The sequence below is a fragment of the Puma concolor genome, chromosome C1, assembly GCF_028749965.1.
Source record: "Puma concolor isolate L17-30 chromosome C1, mPumCon1.1.hap2, whole genome shotgun sequence".
In the NCBI taxonomy this organism is placed as follows: Eukaryota; Metazoa; Chordata; class Mammalia; order Carnivora; family Felidae; genus Puma; species Puma concolor.
In genome coordinates this window covers 40,721,197-40,739,562 of record NC_141674.1, presented here as the reverse complement: position 1 = coordinate 40,739,562, position 18,366 = coordinate 40,721,197, and the positions used below count along the sequence as shown (strand labels likewise).

Below are 18,366 nucleotides of genomic sequence, written 5' to 3'. Positions count from 1 at the left end.
GATCAAGGTAAGATGGAAGAAATAAAAGGCTGTTGTGGCTATTAGCATAGAGAGATGGAGATAGCATAGCAAGCTAAGGATGGGAAGGTAGATAGGATATGGATCATACAGGGACTTATATGCCTCTTTAGCTCTGTATAAAGACCAGAGGGGAGTATCGAAGAAAAATGATATTAAGACATTTCTGTCTTTAATTTCATTTTAGTGGTGATCTGGAATGACATGCAAAGGAGCAAGGGGTACATAGACATTAGGCTTTTGCATCAAACCATACATGAGGTGCTTGTGACTTGCCCCAGGGTGTCAGCTTCAGAGGGGAAAGGTGGATGACTTATGACTTAAGATGGTGTCAAGGATAATGCCAGGAGTTTCTGGTTGGGTGGCTAACGTGAGGAATAATGGAAGGAGGATCAGGCTGGGGGAGACATTAAGGAGTTAAACTTTGGATATATGGAGTTTGAGGTTTGAGATCTTACTAGACACCAGGCATTGTGCTAAGCTTTTCATATGTTTACCTGATTTAATCCCTGCAAATATAATTAATTTTCCCATTTTACAAATGAGATGACTATTAAGTGGGCAGAGCAAAGATTTTATTTTTAAGACTTGAACGTGTTTAAATGTTATTGAGAAGAATCCAGAAGAGGAGATGTTGAAGATACTAGAAAGGAAAAGCATGATCCATAATGCAAAGCTATTAGAAGATGGTTTTAGATTTTGTATAGATAGAATGATGTCTCCTCTGTTTTATAGAAAAAAAAGAGTACATATGATGGGTAGTTTGTGGATTTGATATCAGAAAGGTAAAGGAATTTCCTCTTGATGGCATGCATCCGTTTTCTCTGCACAGTAGGAAAAAAATCATCTTTTAAGATTGAGGAGTGCAGGGCACCTGGGTGCCTCAGTTCATTAAATGTCTGTCTCTTGGTTTTGGCTTAGGTCCTGATCTCACGGTTTTGTGAGTTTGAACCCTGAGTCGGGCTCTGCTCTGGCAGCACAGAGCCTGCCTGGGTTTCTCTTTCTCCTTCTCTGTCACTGCCTTCCCAACTCGTGCTGTCTCTCTCTCAAAATAAATAAATAAACTTAAAAAAAAAGTTTAAAAAGACTGAGGAGTGTGATAGGGAGAATGGAAGTTTAAGGATGGTAAAGTTATGAAATAGTTTTGTGGAAAGTAGAGTTAATGAATTAAATAATGTGCTTCAGTGAATAAATGAAAGTGAATGAAGACACTGTTCTTAATTCATAGAAACTAAAATAATGTTTTACTAACATTATTAACAACGAGGCAAAAACCTGATTAAATGCTAAATGATATGTATGATACTGTTAATAGACATAGAAAGTCAAGGATGGGAGGGAGAATAATGTGGCCTTCAGTCACTAGGAAAGATTTTATGGAGGAAGTACAACATAAGATAGGAAGATCAACACTAGCCAGGAATGGAAATGGATCCTTAGTGGTAATTTGTAATGATTTGGTTGATGATAATCCTTTTTATGTCAATATTTCAGTGACTATGGAGGTGAGACCATACCAGGACCTGCATTTGATCCAACAAGTCACCCAGCTTCAGCTCCCGCTCCCTCTTCTTCTTCAGCATTTCGACCTGTAATGCCATCTAGGCAAATTGTAGAAAGGCAACCTCGGATGTTGGACTTCAGGGTTGAGTACAGAGACAGAAATGTTGATGTGGTACTTGAAGACAGCTGTACTGTTGGTAAGGTTTTTCCTAACATAAAGCCTTCATAAATAGTTTCTTAGGTAAATATTTCATTTATATCCTTTTCTTTTGAGTTGACTGCCAATAAGAAGGGAGAGAGAGCAAATTGAAACTGATATTTTCCATACAGATAATTATGCTACATTTTAAAAAAAATTTTTTTTTTCAACGTTTTTATTTATTTTTGGGACAGAGAGAGACAGAGCATGAACGGGGCAGGGGCAGAGAGAGAGGGAGACACAGAATCGGAAACAGGCTCCAGGCTCCGAGCCATCAGCCCAGAGCCTGACACGGGGCTTGAACTCACGGACCACGAGATCGTGACCTGGCTGAAGTCGGATGCCCAACCGACTGCGCCACCCAGGCGCCCCAATTATGCTGCATTTTTAAAACACTGTGTTGTGGGGCGCCTGGGTGGCTCAGTCGGTTGGGCGGCCGACTTTGGCTCGGGTCATGATCTCGCGGTCTGTGGGTTCGAGCCCCGCGTCGGGCTCTGTGCTGACGGCTCAGAGCCTGGAGCCTGTTTCGGATTCTGTGTCTCCCTCTCTCTCTGACCTTCCCCCATTCATGCTCTGTCTCTCTCTGTCTCAAAAATGAATAAAACGTTAAAAAAAATTAAAAAAAAAACGAAACACTGTGTTGATATTGAGGCAAGTTTGAGAATAATTTTTTTGTTCCACTTATATGAAATAGTGTAAGATGTTCTTTTAGGGCAGATGCAAATCGAACTTTAAGTATATTGTGTATTGGACTTTATAGCTGAAATCCATTCATTTTTCATGTTATGGTTAATGAGAAATCAGAAATAAGACATAATACCCTTCTCCCTGCCAGCTTTTCAAAGGAAACTTAAAGTGTATGTGTGCCATTGTTGGACAGATTTTGCCAAATTTCTACAGAGAAACTGTTGAATTCACGTTTGATTCAGATTATTTGACCCATTACTGTAGTTTTGCCTAAAATCTAAATTCCAAATCTTTCTGAAATTTTGCCTTTGTTCTTTTTTAGGGAGATCTTTCCTAATTGTATTTAATTTTATTAATTGAAGTACACTACAGAGAAAAAGCTAAACTGTTAAAAGATTGATCATTCTCAAACACTAATCAGATTGTTATTCCCTTACTTAAAGCCATTTAGAGACTTCCCATTGGTTTAGGATAAAATTAAAGTCTTTTTACCATGGCCTATTAAGTCTCTGCTTGATCAGGCCCCTGTTCCATTTCTAATTTTCATCTGTTACCACTTTTGTCCTTGCTCACCATGCCTAAGTTCTTATGGACTTGTTTCAGTTCCTTGAATAGGTTATTAGATCCTTTGTACACATACCTTCTTCTGCCCAGATTTCTTTCCTAGTCCATCTATTTCTTCCCATACTCATTCCCATGCCCCCAGTATTCTCCTATAGATTCCTTCCCCTGCTCCCAAATTGTGGTAAAGTGCATAATATATCTATCCTCTTAAATTTTTAAATGTACAATATAGTTTTGTTAACTATATGTACATTGTTGTACAGCATATCTTGAGAAAGCAGAACTTTTTCATCTTGTATAATTGAAACTTTGTATCCAATGACTGGCAACTCCCCATTTTCCCCTTCTACCAGCCCCTGGCAACCATCATTCAACTTTCTGCTTAGATTACTTTGAATACTTTAAATCTATTCTAGAAGTGGAATCATACAGTATTTGTCTTTCTGTGTCTGGCTCATTTCACTTAGTATGATATCCTCAAGTTTCGTCTATATTGTAGCAAATTACAGGATTTTCTTCTTTTTTTAATGATGAAGAATATTCCATTGTATGTATATTCCACATTTTCTTTATCCATTTGCCCATCTGTGGACATTTAGGTTGTTTTCGCCTCTTGGATATTGTGAATAATGCTACAAGAGATTGCAAATATCTCTCAAGATTTTGCTTTTAATTCTTTTGGGTAAATACCCAAAAGTGGGATTGCTGGATCATGTGTGGTTCTATTTTTAATTTTCTGAGGAATGTTCATACTTTTATCATAATGGCTCCACCATTGTTACTTTTTTCATAATGGCCACACCATTTTACACTCCCATAATGAACAAGGGTTCCAATTTCTCCATATCCTTGCCAACACTTGCTATTTTCTGCTTTGTTTTTGTTTTATAATGGCCATCTTAACAGGTATGAAGTGATATCTCATTGTGGTTTGGGTTTGGATTTCCATGGTGATTAGTGATGTTGAACATCTTCTCATATACCTGTTGGTAATTTGTATGTTTTCTTTGGAGAAATACCTATTCAAGGCCTTTGCCCATCTTTAAATCAGGTTATTACTTTTTTGCTGTTGGATTGTAGGATTTCTTTATATATTTTGAATATTAACCCCTTATCAGATATATGCTTTAGAAATATTTTCTCCAATTTTGTAGGTTGCCTTTATATTTATACTCATTGTTTCCTTTGCTGCACAGTTTTTTGTTTAATCTAGTCCCACTTGTCTATTTTTACTTTTGTTGTCTATGCTTCTGTGTTATATCCATGAAATCATTGCCAAGACCAATGTTAATGAAGCTTTTGCTTTATATTTTCTTCTATGAGTCTTATAGTTTCAGATCTTATGTTTAAGTCTATGGTTTTGTTTTTTTTTTTCAAAATTTTATTTAAATTCTAGTTAGTTAACATCTAGTGTAATATTGGTTTCAGGAGTAGAATTTAGTGGTTCATCATTTACATATAATAGCGAATGCTCAACACAACGTGTGCCCTCCTTAATACTCCTTACCCACTAGCCCATGCCTGCCTACCTCCCCATTTTGAGTTAGCTTTTGTGCATGGAATAAGTTAAAGGTCCAATTTCACTCTTTCACACATGGATATCCAGTTTTCTCTACACTGTTTGTTAAAGAGACTATCTTTTCCCGATTGTGTAGACTTGGCACTCTTGTCAAATCATTTGACATATATGTATAGATTAATTTCTGGGGTTGCTACCTGTTCCATTGGTCAATATGTTTTTCTCTAGGCCAGTACCATACTGTCTTGATTACTTTGTAAAATGTTTTGAAGTCAGGAAATATAAGGCCCCCAGCTTTATTCTTCTTTCTCAAGATTGTTTTGGCTACATAGGGTCCTTTGTGGTTCCATATGAATTTTAACATTGTTTTCTGCAAAAATGCCATTGGGATTTTGTTAGGGATCACATTGAATCTGTAGGTTGCTATGAGTAGTATGGTTATTTTAACAATATTAATAAGTTTTTCAATCCATGAACATGTGATGTCTTTTCATTTGTTTCGTCTTTACTTTCTTTTAGCATTGTTTTGTAGTTTTCATTGTGCAAGTCTTTTGTCTCTTTGGCTAAATTTATTCCTGTGTATGTTATTCTTTTTGATGCTACTGTAAATGAGATAGTTTTATTAGTTTCCTTATTAGATTATTTGTTGTTAGTGTATGAAATATAACTAGTTTTTGTATGTAAATTTTGTATTCCTGCAACATTGCCAAATTTGTTTATTAGGTCTAGCAGGTTTTTTTTTTTTAATAGGATCTTTAGGGTGTTCTACATATAATATCATCTGGAAACATAGATAATTCTATTTCTTGCTTTCTGTTTTGGATCCCTTTTATTTCTTTTTATTGTCTAATCATTCTGGCTAGGACTTCAGATACTGTGTGGTATAGAAGTGGCAACAGTAGGCATTCTTGAATTGTTATGATCTTTAGAGGAAAAGTTTTTAGTTTTCACCATTCAGTATGATACTAGCTGTGGATATTTCATATATGGCCTTTATTATGTTGCAATAATTTTCTTCTGTTTCTAGTTTGAGTATTTTTATCATGAAATGCTGGAGAATTTTGTCAAATGCTTTTTCTGCATATTTTAAGATGATTGTGTAATATTTTTCTCTTCATTTCATTAATATGGTATATATCACATTGATTTCCATATGTCGAACCATCCTTGTATCACATGCATAAATTTCATTTGGTTATGGTGTATGATCTTTCTAATGTGCTGTTGAATTTGGTTTTCTAATATTTTGTAGAGGATTTTTACATCTATATTCATCAGGGATATTGGGTAATAGTTTTTGTTCTTGTTTTTGTAGTGTCTTTGTTTGGCTTTGGCATCAGGGTAATGTTGGCTTCATAAAATGAATTCAGAAGCGTTCTCTCTGCCTTAATTTTTGGGATGAGTTTGAAAAGGGTGAGGTTAATTTTTCTTCAGATGTTTGGTAGAATTCTCCAATGAAACCATCTGGTGCTGAATTTTTCTTTGTTGGTTTTTGATTACTGATTTTGATTATTTTTTTTTCTTTTAATGTTTATTTTTGAGAGAGAGAGAGAGAGCAAGCAGGAGCGGGGCAAAGAGAGGGAGGGAGGGAGAGAGAGAGAGAGAGAGAGAGGGAGAGAGGGAAATTAGGGGAGGGGCAGAGAGAGACGGAGACACAGAATCTGAAGCAGGCTCCAGGCTCTGAGCTGTCAGCACAGAGTCCAACGTGGAGCTTGAACCCCCAAGCTGTGGATCATGACCTGAGCCGAAGTAGGACACTTAACTGACTGAACCACCCAGGTGCCCTGATTTTGATTTTTTTTTTTTTTTGAATACTCTTTACTAGTTACTGATTTTTTAAATTACTGATTACTCTTTACTAGTTATAGATTTGTTTGGATTTTCTATTTCTTTGTGATTCAGTCTTTGTAGTTTATATGTTTCTATGAATTTACCCATTTTACTAGGCTATCCCATTTGTTGGCATATAATTATTTATAGTAGTCTCTGTATTTATCTCTGCAGCATCAGTTGTAATGTCTACTTTTTCCTTTCTGGTTTTACTTGAGTCTTTCTTTTTTTTCTTAGTTTAGGGTAAAAGTTTGTCCATTTTTTTCTTGATCTTTTCAAGCCTCAACTCTTAGTTTTGCTGATTTTTTAAAATTGTTTTTCTATTCTCTTTTCATTTTTGCTCTAATCTTTATTATTTCCTCCCTTCTTCTAACTTTGGGCTTAGCTTGTTTCTGTTTTTATAGTTACTTGAGGTGTAAAATTAAGTTGTGTATTAGATCTTTGTTCTTTTTTAATGTAGGCATTTCCTGCATCCCTAAAGTTTTGGTATGTCGTGTTTTTGTTTTCATTTGTCTCAAGATATTTTCTAATTTCTCTTATGATTTTTTTCTTTGCTCTTTTGGTTGTTCAGGCCTAAGTTATTTCTATACATCTGTGAATTTTCCAGGATAGATATGCTGTTAGGTCACAAACAAGTCTTAACAGATATAAGAAGATTGAAATCGTACCGAGAATGTTTTCCTATCACAGTATAATGAAACTAAAAATCAATAGCAGTTTTTCTTCTGCTTCTTTCTTCTTACATTTATTAAGATTCATTTATAACCTGACATGTCACCTACCCTGAAGAATGCTCCACGTGTGCTTGGAATTTTGCTGCTGTTCAGTGTAATGTTTTGTATACGTCTGTTAGGTCCATTTGGTCTAGTGTTGAAGCCCTGTGTTTCCTTATTGACCTTGTGTGTAGAAATTGTATCCATTATTGAAATCCCCTACTATTATTGTGGTTGTGTCTTTCTCCCCTCAGCTCTGTCATTGTTTGTTTCGTATATATCGGGTGCTTTGATGTTGAGAGCATATGTGTATAATTGTTACATCTTCCTTTATGTGAATTGACTCTTTTATCATTATATAATGTCTTATCTCTCTTGTGACAGTTTTTGACTTAAAGTCTATTTAGTCTGATGTAAGTGTGGTCACAATGCTCTTTTTTGGTTACCATTTGCATAGAATTTTTTTCCATCCTTTCACGAAAGCTCATTCTCTGTGTCCATGAATCTCAAGTGGTCTCTTATAGATACCATGTAGTTGAATTTTGTTTTTTTTATTTAAATTTTTTTTTTTCAACGTTTATTTATTTTTGGGACAGAGAGAGACAGAGCATGAACGGGGGAGGAGCAGAGAGAGAGGGAGACACAGAATCGGAAACAGGCTCCAGGCTCTGAGCCATCAGCCCAGAGCCTGATGCGGGGCTCGAACTCACGGACCGCGAGATCGTGACCTGGCTGAAGTCGGACGCTTAACCGACTGCGCCACCCAGGCGCCCCGAATTTTGTTTTTTTAATCCAACTAGCCTATGTCTTTTGGTTGTTTACATTTAAACTAATTACTGATAGGGGAGGACCTAACTGTTGCCATTTTGTTGATTATATCCTTTCTGTCTTGTAGCTTTTGTTCTGTCTTTCTCTCTCTTGCTGTCTTCCTTTTTGTTTGTTGATTTTTTTTTTTAACGTTTATTTATTTTTGAGACAGGGAGAGACAGAGCATGAACGGGGGAGGACGAGAGAGAGAGGGAGACACAGAATCTGAAACAGGCTCCAGGCTCTGAGCTGTCAGCACAGAGCCCGACGCGGGGCTCGAACTCACAGACCGCGAGATCATGACCTGAGCCGAAGTCGGACGCTTATCCGACTGGGCCACCCAGGCGCCCCGATTTTTTTTTTTTTTTTTTTGTAGTATCATGCTTTGATCCTGTCCCCATTTTCTTCTGTGTATCTTCTGTAGCTGTTTTCTTTGCATCTTCTGTAGTTGTTTTCTTTGTAGTTATCATGGAGCTTACATAAGACATCTTCTATTTTTGATAATCTATTTTAACCTGGTAATTTAAGTCATACATAAACCTACTCTTTATTCCCTCCCTTTGTTATCGATGTCACAAATTATATCTTTGCATGTTAAGTACCATTAACATTTTATAGTTATATTTTGTATACTTTTTCTTTTAACTTCTATACCAGAATAAGTTATTAATTACCATTATTACAATATTCTGTACTTGTGTAGAGTGTTTTGTAGTGTCTATATATTTACCATTAACAATGAGCTTTATACTCCTGTGTTGCTATCTGGTATACTTTTGTTACAACTGGAGTACTCTCTTTAGCATTTCTTATAAGGCAGGTCTACTGTTGAACTTTCTCAGCTTTTAGCTGGGAAAAGTCATTATTTCTCTTTAATATATGAAGAACAGTTTTACTGGAAATACAGTATTCTTTTTTGGCAGTTTTTTTCTTTCAACACTTTTAATATATTATTCTCTTCCCTTCTGTCCTGCAAAGTTTCAGTTGAGAAATCTGCTGATACTGGGGGCAGTTCCCTTTATGTGATGAGCTTTTTTCACTTGCTGCCTTCAGATTCCTTTTTGTCCTTTAATTTGACAATTTGATTTTAATGTTTTTTGGTATGAACTTTTTAGGATTTATTATTTTTTGGATCCTTTGTGCTTCATGAATCTGCAAGTCTGTTTCCTTCCCCAGATTTGGGAATTGTTCAGCCATTATTTCTTCAAATAAGCCTTCTGACCCTTTGTCTTATTTTCTACAACTCCCATAAATGCCTGTTGCTCCTTTAATGGTTTCCCATAAGTTGTCTAGGCTTTTTTCATTCTTTCTCTTTTCATTTTTCTTGTTTCTCTTCTGACTGGATAATTTCAAATGACTTGTCTTCAAGGTCACATATTTTTTTTTTTTTTCTGGTTGATCAAGTCTATTGTGCCCTTTTAATGACTTTTTCAATTCAGTTATTATATTCTTCAGCTCCAAAATATGTTTTTTAAAAAGCTTATTTATTTATTTTGAGAGAGTTTGTGCACATATGCATGCACGAGCAGGGAGTGGGACAGAGAGAGAGGAAGAAAGAGAATCTGACATGGGACTTGATCTCACGACTGTGAGATCATGACCTGAACTGAAACTAAGAGTCGGATGTTCAATTACTGAGCTACCCAGGTGTCTGTTTGGTTCTTTTTTTTTTTTTTTTAAGTAAGTTTCTAGGGTTTTGATATTTAAAATGAATTTGTAGTTTTAAAATGCCAAAGGCCCATTTATTGATATTTGCAAAATAGTTTTATTTATTTTTACAATAGAAATTTGTCAGAATTGACCCTCCTTATTGTTCCTATAGATTTTCAGTAATATTGGTAAGGTATCCATGGTGTATTAGTAGGAAACTCCTTATGTAGGGTTTTTTACTAGGCTTTTACTTTCTTAGTTTAGTGGTGAATGTATTTATTATAGGGGAAAGAACTCAGTACCGTATCACACTTTTACTTAAAATTATCTGTGTTTTATCTGTTAAAAAAACTATAAAGTCCTTTATTAAATAAATTTTAATTGCTATTATGTAGCATGTGGCTGAGTAGTTAACACTCTCATTTGAAAATGACCTGATTTTTTTTGGTTGATGGAATATTTGGTATATATTGGAAGTAAAAGGATATTTTGATCACTTGAACCACCCTTTTCATTGGTTCTCTCACTGGGAGTGATATCCCTACTTATTTCAAAGATGGTGATCAGAAATGCTGGCTTGTCTGGATCTTGTCTGGATATGTTAATGTTACACTTTAATTCTATCTTAATTTGGAGAATAATCTATGAAACTGTGTTAAAGTTTTGTTACAAAAACATATGATAGAATTTCCAGAGATCACATTTGTTAAAACTGTTGGCTTTATAATTCACTTTTAAAAACGGACTTGTGACCACGTATGGTAGAGTGGAAACAGTCAAATAATCATTCTGTTTAAACAGAAATACAATTAAGATAGTTACAAATATATTGTAAATAAAATATGACTCAAAATATATATCACATATTGTTATTGTGCAACACACCTCCTGCTTCTTCTAACTGTTCCAGTTTTTAAAATTTGTTTTGGATTATGGTTATTCTTTTATTATGAATTGCATGCCAGTCAAAGAATCATGTCGCACATCTTCTCTGTGTTCATTAAGTTTGTTGATGTGCATCACTCTGGAAGTTGTATGCAGGGATGTTTGGAACTTGATGGAAGATTTTTTTCTTCTTTCACTGCATTTGACTGATTAAGTTGTATTAGTTTTACAGTGATATCACTTGAATCCTTCCTTTATTTTTATCATCTCTGTTACCTTTATTTCTCTAGTCTATATTTTACATAGTTGCCCTATAATGATTTTTCTAGAATATAAATCTTCTTATACATCTTTCAGTGGTTTCTTATTTCCTATATTCTGTTTGATTTGCCCTTCCTTGTTTTAGTTTTTCTAGGAAACTCATACTCATCTTTTAATATTCCATGTAAATATCTCTTCTTTATGAAGCCTTTCCTAATTTGCGTGGACATAGTAGTTGATTCATCTTGTGTGATACCATAAAATATATATACTTGCAAAATGGATTTTAAAATACCTTATTCTTTTCAAGTTTCCCTTGTGACTATTAACTTCTCAAACTATTCAGAGACTAGGTCTTATTCTTCTCTAAATTCTCCAAGCACAATGGTTAGCACAGAGTAGTCTGTTGAGAAAATAAATGGCTCAATATATGAGCATATGTATGTATTTGTATGTATATTAAAATACCACAGGAAAACTTAAAAATATGGACCAACTTACTGTTATTAAGGAATTGTATAAATCCTAATTTTCTGTGTATGCATAAATGTTAAAATGCAAAGAAATGGTAAATAAGATGCAGTTTTCCAGGTTATTACCAGGGAGACTCAACAATGTATAAAAGCAAGCCTAAAGGCAGCTGACAACTTTATATCAGAGTGACACCTAGTGGTAATTGTATCAGTTTGTTAATATTTTTTAGTGTGTTATTTATTTATTTGTTTCTACAGTTTTGTTTTGTTACAAAATCTTTCTGGGTTTTCTTATTTTGAATAAATTTAAAGAATTATTTTAAAGCATTGGTTCTTCTGTAAAATACTATCTAGTGTGAAATGGTGTGATCTTGAGGGTGGGAATTATTGTCTCGTTTTATGTATAGCAGATTAGTACAGGATTTAACCTAACATACAGGTATTTGTTCAATAAAGTTTGTTGAATCAGTGCTCCCAGAAAATTTACTTTTGCTGGGCCTATTCAGCAGAGCCTTAGTTTCATTTCTGGAATGGAAAATAGAAAAATAGGTCTGTAATTAGTTTAACCATTTGCCTCATTTTCTTTTCTGTTTTTAAGCTACTTTCCTGAAACTACTTTTATTATGTTGGATAGCATTTGAGTTGAAATGAATAAGATTGAGTATGTAAAGAGTTAAAACATTTAGCAAGTGCATTTTGAGCTTGGAAAAGTAGTTTAGGATATTTCAAACCAGTTTTTTTCTTGAATCTGTGAATTTAGTTTCCAGTCTTGACTCTGTAACTCAGATTAACCATGTAATTTTTGGCATATGCCTTTACCCTGTGTGCTCAGCCACTCTTTATGAATAATAAACACTGTATAAGTGGTTATTTTTTATTGTTATTAATGCATGTGGAAAGAAAGTAGCAATCATATTTGTCTTACACAAATGTGAGCATGAAATGATGAGGACTAATCATAGCTTGTACTTTGGGGGAGGGAGGTGTCTGCAAATTTCGTACATTAATCTCACTGTTCTTTGGTCTGTCTTCAAACTGATATTTGTTGCCTCTATGCCAACAATTGTACACTCCCCAAATTATAAAATTATTTTAATATATAAATAAGCAGCATCTCAGACTGGGCCATCGTGTACATAGTTTATTCTCATTTATGCATTAGAAATGTTTCTTTTACCTAGTTTCACATTTCTAAAACTTCTATTCAGTAAAAAAAATATTTTAATAGAGAAGTATATAAAAAAGAAACGAATATTTTTCCTCTCTCTCATTCTTATGTCCCTGCTGTTAGCAGTTTGGTATAGAGTTTAAAGTTGCCATTTTAGGGGCGCCTGGGTGGCGCAGTCGGTTAAGCATCCGACTTCAGCCAGGTCACGATCTCGCGGTCCGTGAGTTCGAGCCCCGCGTCGGGCTCTGGGCTGATGGCTCGGAGCCTGGAGCCTGTTTCCGATTCTGTGTCTCCCTCTCTCTCTGCCCCTCCCCCATTCATGCTCTGTCTCTCTCTGTCCCAAAAATAACTAAAAAACGTTGAAAAAAAAATTAAAAAAAAATAAATAAAGTTGCCATTTTATAAAGCGTCTTTAAGCTTTATTTAAAATTATTTTTCCCTCAACTACTTTTATCACTCATGTCATATTTTGTTCAAAGGAAAGCAATGAAGATAAGAAGCATAGACTTATGTTTTCTAGCATCTTATTTTGTGCCATTTATCTTTCAGTCTCTTCTCCCTCTGATAATTCTGTATCATCTTCCTTTGAAAGACTCTAAGATGACTTTTTTTCCTGTTTAAAGGAATAAAACACACAGTGATGGCTGTAATAGTAAATAGCACTTTACTTTCTCAAGGTCTCATATTTAGCAATTAGTGCTGAATATTAGGACATAAATTCCAAAAGATTTTTGTTTAATCAGAATGGATCATTGTATTATAAATGTTTGTTGAGTACTTTGGGCTTACTTAATGTTATGCTGTTTTCAGACTGTGCATAAAATAAGGGAGTCATTATCCCAGAGGACTCCATGTTATATATCTATAAAGAGGGGGAAGTAGACATGGAAATAAAGGGTATCTATCCATTCATTCACTCATTCATTTATTCATACACATACACACATGTACATATGCTCACATTACCTATTGTACAACAGCCACTATGCTTAGTGTACTTGGTTCCTATACAACAGTTGAACAATACTGTGAAGCAGTCATTGTTATCCCTGTTTCAAAGATGAATAAACTGAAGATCAGAGAATTCCTAAGTCACGAATTCAATCTTAGACTGAATCTAGAACTCATGATCTTCCCAATAAAGTAATTTCTATTATGAATGTAGATTGTGCTATGAGGATATTGAAAAGGAATATTCAGTTTTAGCTGGTGTCTTGGAGATATGGGAAGAGAATAGATAGGGTTGTGAGGGTAGTCAGGAAAGATTTCAGAGAAGGACCGAATTAAGAATTATGAATCAAAATTTGTTATGTGGACACATTAGGTGGGGGAAGTAAGTTTATTCTAGGCAAGGAAAGTACAGAAGCAGGAATGATAATGTATATGGAGGAATAATGAGGAATATGCGGTCTTTAGCATAGAGTTGGGGTTGTGGTCTTCAGTTAGTTGAACAGTTCACTTCAGGAGAACCTCGCTCCCTTTCCACCAGTGACAGATTTATGCTGCCCTTCCCTCCCCTGATCCTACCTTAGTCCCTGCCTCTGTCCTTTTATACTCCTTGACTTACTTATTTTCACATTACCTTGAGACAGCCAGAACCTGTATCCCCATTTTATAGATGTGAGAACTGAGAAAAGAGAATAAGCAACTTACTGGTTTATGGAGATTAATGAGTGTGGAGGGATCTGTAAAAATTGTCTAGTCTGTATGGCCACAAATTAAGCAGTCTTTTCCACATTTTTGTCTTAGGGTCACCTACTGTGTGTTTAAATACTTTTAGCAATGGAAATGCTTGTTAATTTTAAGGCATTAATTCATTTGTTCAGTAACTCTGTCTAAAGTTTTATAAATATAAACATTTTATATACCAACCACATGCAAAAAAAGAGGTATCAGTTGCATGTATTTCTTTTTCCTTATTTTGAGTTGCCACCTATAAGCTGCATTCCTTTTTTCTTTTTTCTATTTACTTATCTTTTCAAAATTTAATTATTTTTAATATTTATTTATTCTTGAGAGATAGAGAGACAGAGAGATCATGAGCAGGGGAGGGGCAGAGAGAAAGGGAGACTCCCAAGCTGGCTCTGCAGTATTAGCAAAGATGCTGATGCGGTCCTTGAATTTACCAACTGTGAGATCATGACCTGAGCCAAAATGAAGCATCACACCCTTAACCAACTGAGCCACCCAGGTGCACCCCCACTACAAGATTTTATTTAAATTTAAGTTAGTTAACATATAATGTAGTGTTGCTTTCAGAAACATTCCTTTGACCTCACTTTCCTTTTACAGACGGAGCTTACAAGGTAAATGTATTTTCTCCCTTAATAATTCTTCAACTATTAAAAACAGTATTGTTTTTACTCCATTTTTTCAGGCTAAACATCTTTAGTTCATTTAACCATTGCACAAAGTTGTATGGAAATTAAAATACATACTGTATGGGGATAATGTATAAAGTATGGGGACTATAGTTAACAATGCTGTATTTATATTTGAAATTTGCCAAGAGAGTAGCTCTTAAAAAGTTGTCATCACAAGAAAAAGACTAACTATGTGAGGTAAGTGATGTTAATTAAACTTATTGTGCTAATCATTTTGCAGTATACATAATAGCAAATCATTATGTTACATACCTTCAACTAATATATCAATTATATCATGATAAAACTGAAAAATGCATACTATAGATGATGTTGTTAGTCGTATTTTCTGAGGCCTCACTTTCAGATACTTTTCCATTTTAGAAGCATGGTTAATTTTAGGAGGTCATTTTGCTTGTACAATGTGACACTCAAATTAGTGTCCACTTTGGGTTGAGAGATCACAGTTGATCTTTCCTCTTCCTTGATTGAGCCATGTCATTCCTATTAGTGTAATCTGTATTAATTTCTGGAACCACTTTTTAATGATGTTTCATCAGAGTCTCACAGTGAGGTGTTGATTGGTATTACTTCCTACCCTCTGCTCATTCTCTCTATTTTTGTAAACCAGTTATTTCACAGTTTCTCAACAGGTCTGTCTTTCTGTTAAACTGTGAGTTCTTTAAAGACAGGCATGATTTCTTCTTGTTTTTATATTGTACTTGCTGTTTGGCAATAGTAAGCATTAATTAAATATTTGTTGAATGTGGAATGAGGGGATGAGCACTGGCCTAATACTAAAACTTTTAGGTTAAAAATATCTTGCCCTGTCCCTCTTCTTTTCTTTTAGTTGCAGTATTTTCTTGCAAAAAACTTCCTTTTCTACAGTGCCAGTTCCTATACAGCTTGAATTTCTGATTAGTTCAGACCATTTCTAAGGCCAGCTTGTTTGCCATCTTAGTAGTCTGAAGTCTAGAGAAGAGAAAGCAATAGGAAGATTTATGGCATTGCTAGTTATTACCTCTCTGTCAACCAACTAATCTCTTGTAAAAACTTAGTGCATTTTGGTATTTTAGGATTTTTGTACTTTTGAGCTCATCCTCTTCCCTCTACTGCTCTCCCAACCCTCCCTCCCCTTTAGTCACTTATGCCATTAGAGGATATTAGACTATCCTATTAACAGGTTTGGTTTGGAAAGTCCTTTATACACTTGGTAAATAGGGTCTAGTTTGGTGAGGTCCAAAGAGACAGCCATAGTTTATTTAACTCTTTGTCCACAAATACAAAGATTTAGGTTAATCCAAGGATATGTGATAACCTTAGAAAAACAGAGCAAATTGCGTAGCTTTCATTTCTTGGCTTGGTCATTACAATAATTCAAACCCTATATAGACTAGCATCAACAAGAAATTCTCCAGGATTCTTAGGCATGTAGAAAACTTGAAAGTTTTGTCTGTTTGTTTTTCCTAATTGGAAAATTCCTAATCTTTTGCCCCTTAAGTGTTCTGTTGTGGAAATACCAACCCTCAATCGGATAGCCTCCTAATAATTATTTTCTCTTCCTCTAGTCTTTTTCAATTTTAGCTGATTCTTCATAGTTCTTCTTGTTCTGTTTGCATTTGTTTCCACATTTGTTTATTCCCTCAGTAAATATTTTCTACTCTAATTCAGGCACTGTATTCAAGCCTAGATATAGAATGGAGAAGAAAAGAAGCATGGTATTTGTCTTCATAGAACTTACAGTCTAGGGGTGTCTGGCTGACCCTCAGATTGGGTCATGATCTCACAGTTGTGGGATTGAGCCCCACGTCAGGTTCTGTGCTAACAACACAGAATTCTCTCTCTGCCTTCCTCTGCTCCTCTCCTACTTGTACTTGCTATCTCTCTCTCTCTCTTTCTCTCTGTCAACAACAACAAAAGCACTTACAGTCTAGTAATCTATATAGATGTAACTAATTTATAAGGAATAATTTGCAACTTAATGATGAGTGATCTCTCAAAAAATGTATAAATACAATCATGCCACTCCTGTGATGGAAAAAAATTTCGGGGTGCCTGGGTGGCTAAGTTGGTTAAGCATCCAGCTTTGGCTTAGGTCATGATCTTTGTGAGTTTGAGCCCCACATTGGGCTGTGTGCAGACAGCTCAGAGCCTGGAGCCTGCTGTAGATTCTGTGTCTCCTTCTCTCTTTGCCCCTCCCTCCCTCCCTCCCTCGTGCTGTCTCTCTTTCTCTCTCTCTCAAAAATAAATAAGTATAAAAAAAAGAAAAAAATTTCATAAAAACCCATATGATCATATCAACAGATACAGAAAAAACATTTAACAAAATTCAATGTCCATTTGAAAAAAAAAAAAAACAACTCCAAAATTAGAAATAAAAGTAGACTCCTCAACCTGATAAAGGACATTTATTTAAATCCTACACCTAACATACCTAATGATGACAGATTGAATCTTTTCACCCTAAAGTTGAGAATAAGGCAGGGATGTTCACTTGTACCACTTCTGTTGAACATTGTCATTCAAAGCCTCATTGTCATTCAAAAATGACATGATAATCAAGTAGCCCCCAAGAATCTACAAAAAAAGCTACTAGAAATAATTGAATTTAGCATAGTCACATGACACAAAGATACATGATACATATGTGTTGATACACATATACAAAAATCAATTATATTTCTTTACACTGCAGTGAACAATTTGGAAAGTAAAATTTTTAAAAGTACTTTTTACAATACCATTTTTAAAAAGGGATAAATTTAGCAAAATATACTCAAGGACTTACACTGAAAAGCATAAAATATTGCTGAGAAAAAGAACTAAATAAATGAAGAGATATATCATGTTCACGAATTACAAATATCATATTCATGAATTATAAGACTCAAATTGTTAAAATGTCATTTTCCTCACATTGATCTGTAAAATCTGTGTAATTACAATAAAAATTCCAGTTTTTTTATAAAAAAGATATTGATGAGTTAATTCTAATATTTATATTAAAATGCAAATGGTGTAAATGGTTAAAAGAATTTTGAAAAAGAAGAAACTTGGATGGCTCCATGCCACATCATTTTAAGACTGATTTTAATATAGTAAATGTGACAATGTAGTATCAGCAAAGAAAGACAAATAGGTCATCGGGATAGAATAGAGAGTCCAGAAATAGACCTCACGTTTACCTGCTCAGTATTTTACAACTTGCCAAGTTAATTCAACTCTGTAAATCTTCTCAACAAATGCAGTTGGCACTATTGGATATCCGAAATGCCAGAACAACAACAACAACAACAACAACAACAGGAGGAGGAGGAAGCAACAGTAAAACAGCAGCAACTTAGCCCTTACACCACCTAGTAAAATTAGCCCCAAATAATTCACAAACCTAAGTGTAAGAGCTGAAACTATAGAATTTGAAAAAGAAAATTTTGAGTTTGGGTTAGGCAGAGTTTGTCCATTTCTTCCCCAAACAGGAAACAAAAAGTACAGACTTTAAAACTATAAAAGAAAATTTGAAATATGAGTGGATAAACAACTGTGGTACAACCATGTAATGAAATACTTCCTAGCCACCAAGAACCATAAAATACCTAGGAATAAACCCAACCAAAGATGTAAAAGATCTGTATGCTGAAAACTATAGAAAACTTATGAAGGAAATTGAAGAAGACACAAAGAAATGGAAAAACATTACATGCTCATGGGTTGAAAGAATAAATATTG

The 18,366-nt window shown here is 34.8% G+C and overlaps 1 protein-coding gene across 3 annotated transcripts in view; it reads left to right on the top strand.

The window, feature by feature from the left end:
- Nucleotides 1–18,366, top strand: part of FAF1 (Fas associated factor 1) — a 514,886-nt gene that overhangs the window by 161,391 nt on the left and 335,129 nt on the right. For all 3 annotated transcript variants that reach the window (XM_086716934.1, XM_086716936.1, XM_086716935.1), the window contains one exon: nt 1,513–1,718. In XM_086716934.1, coding sequence (XP_086573060.1) covers nt 1,513–1,718 — 206 coding nt within the window. The remainder of the gene's footprint in view (nt 1–1,512; nt 1,719–18,366) is intronic.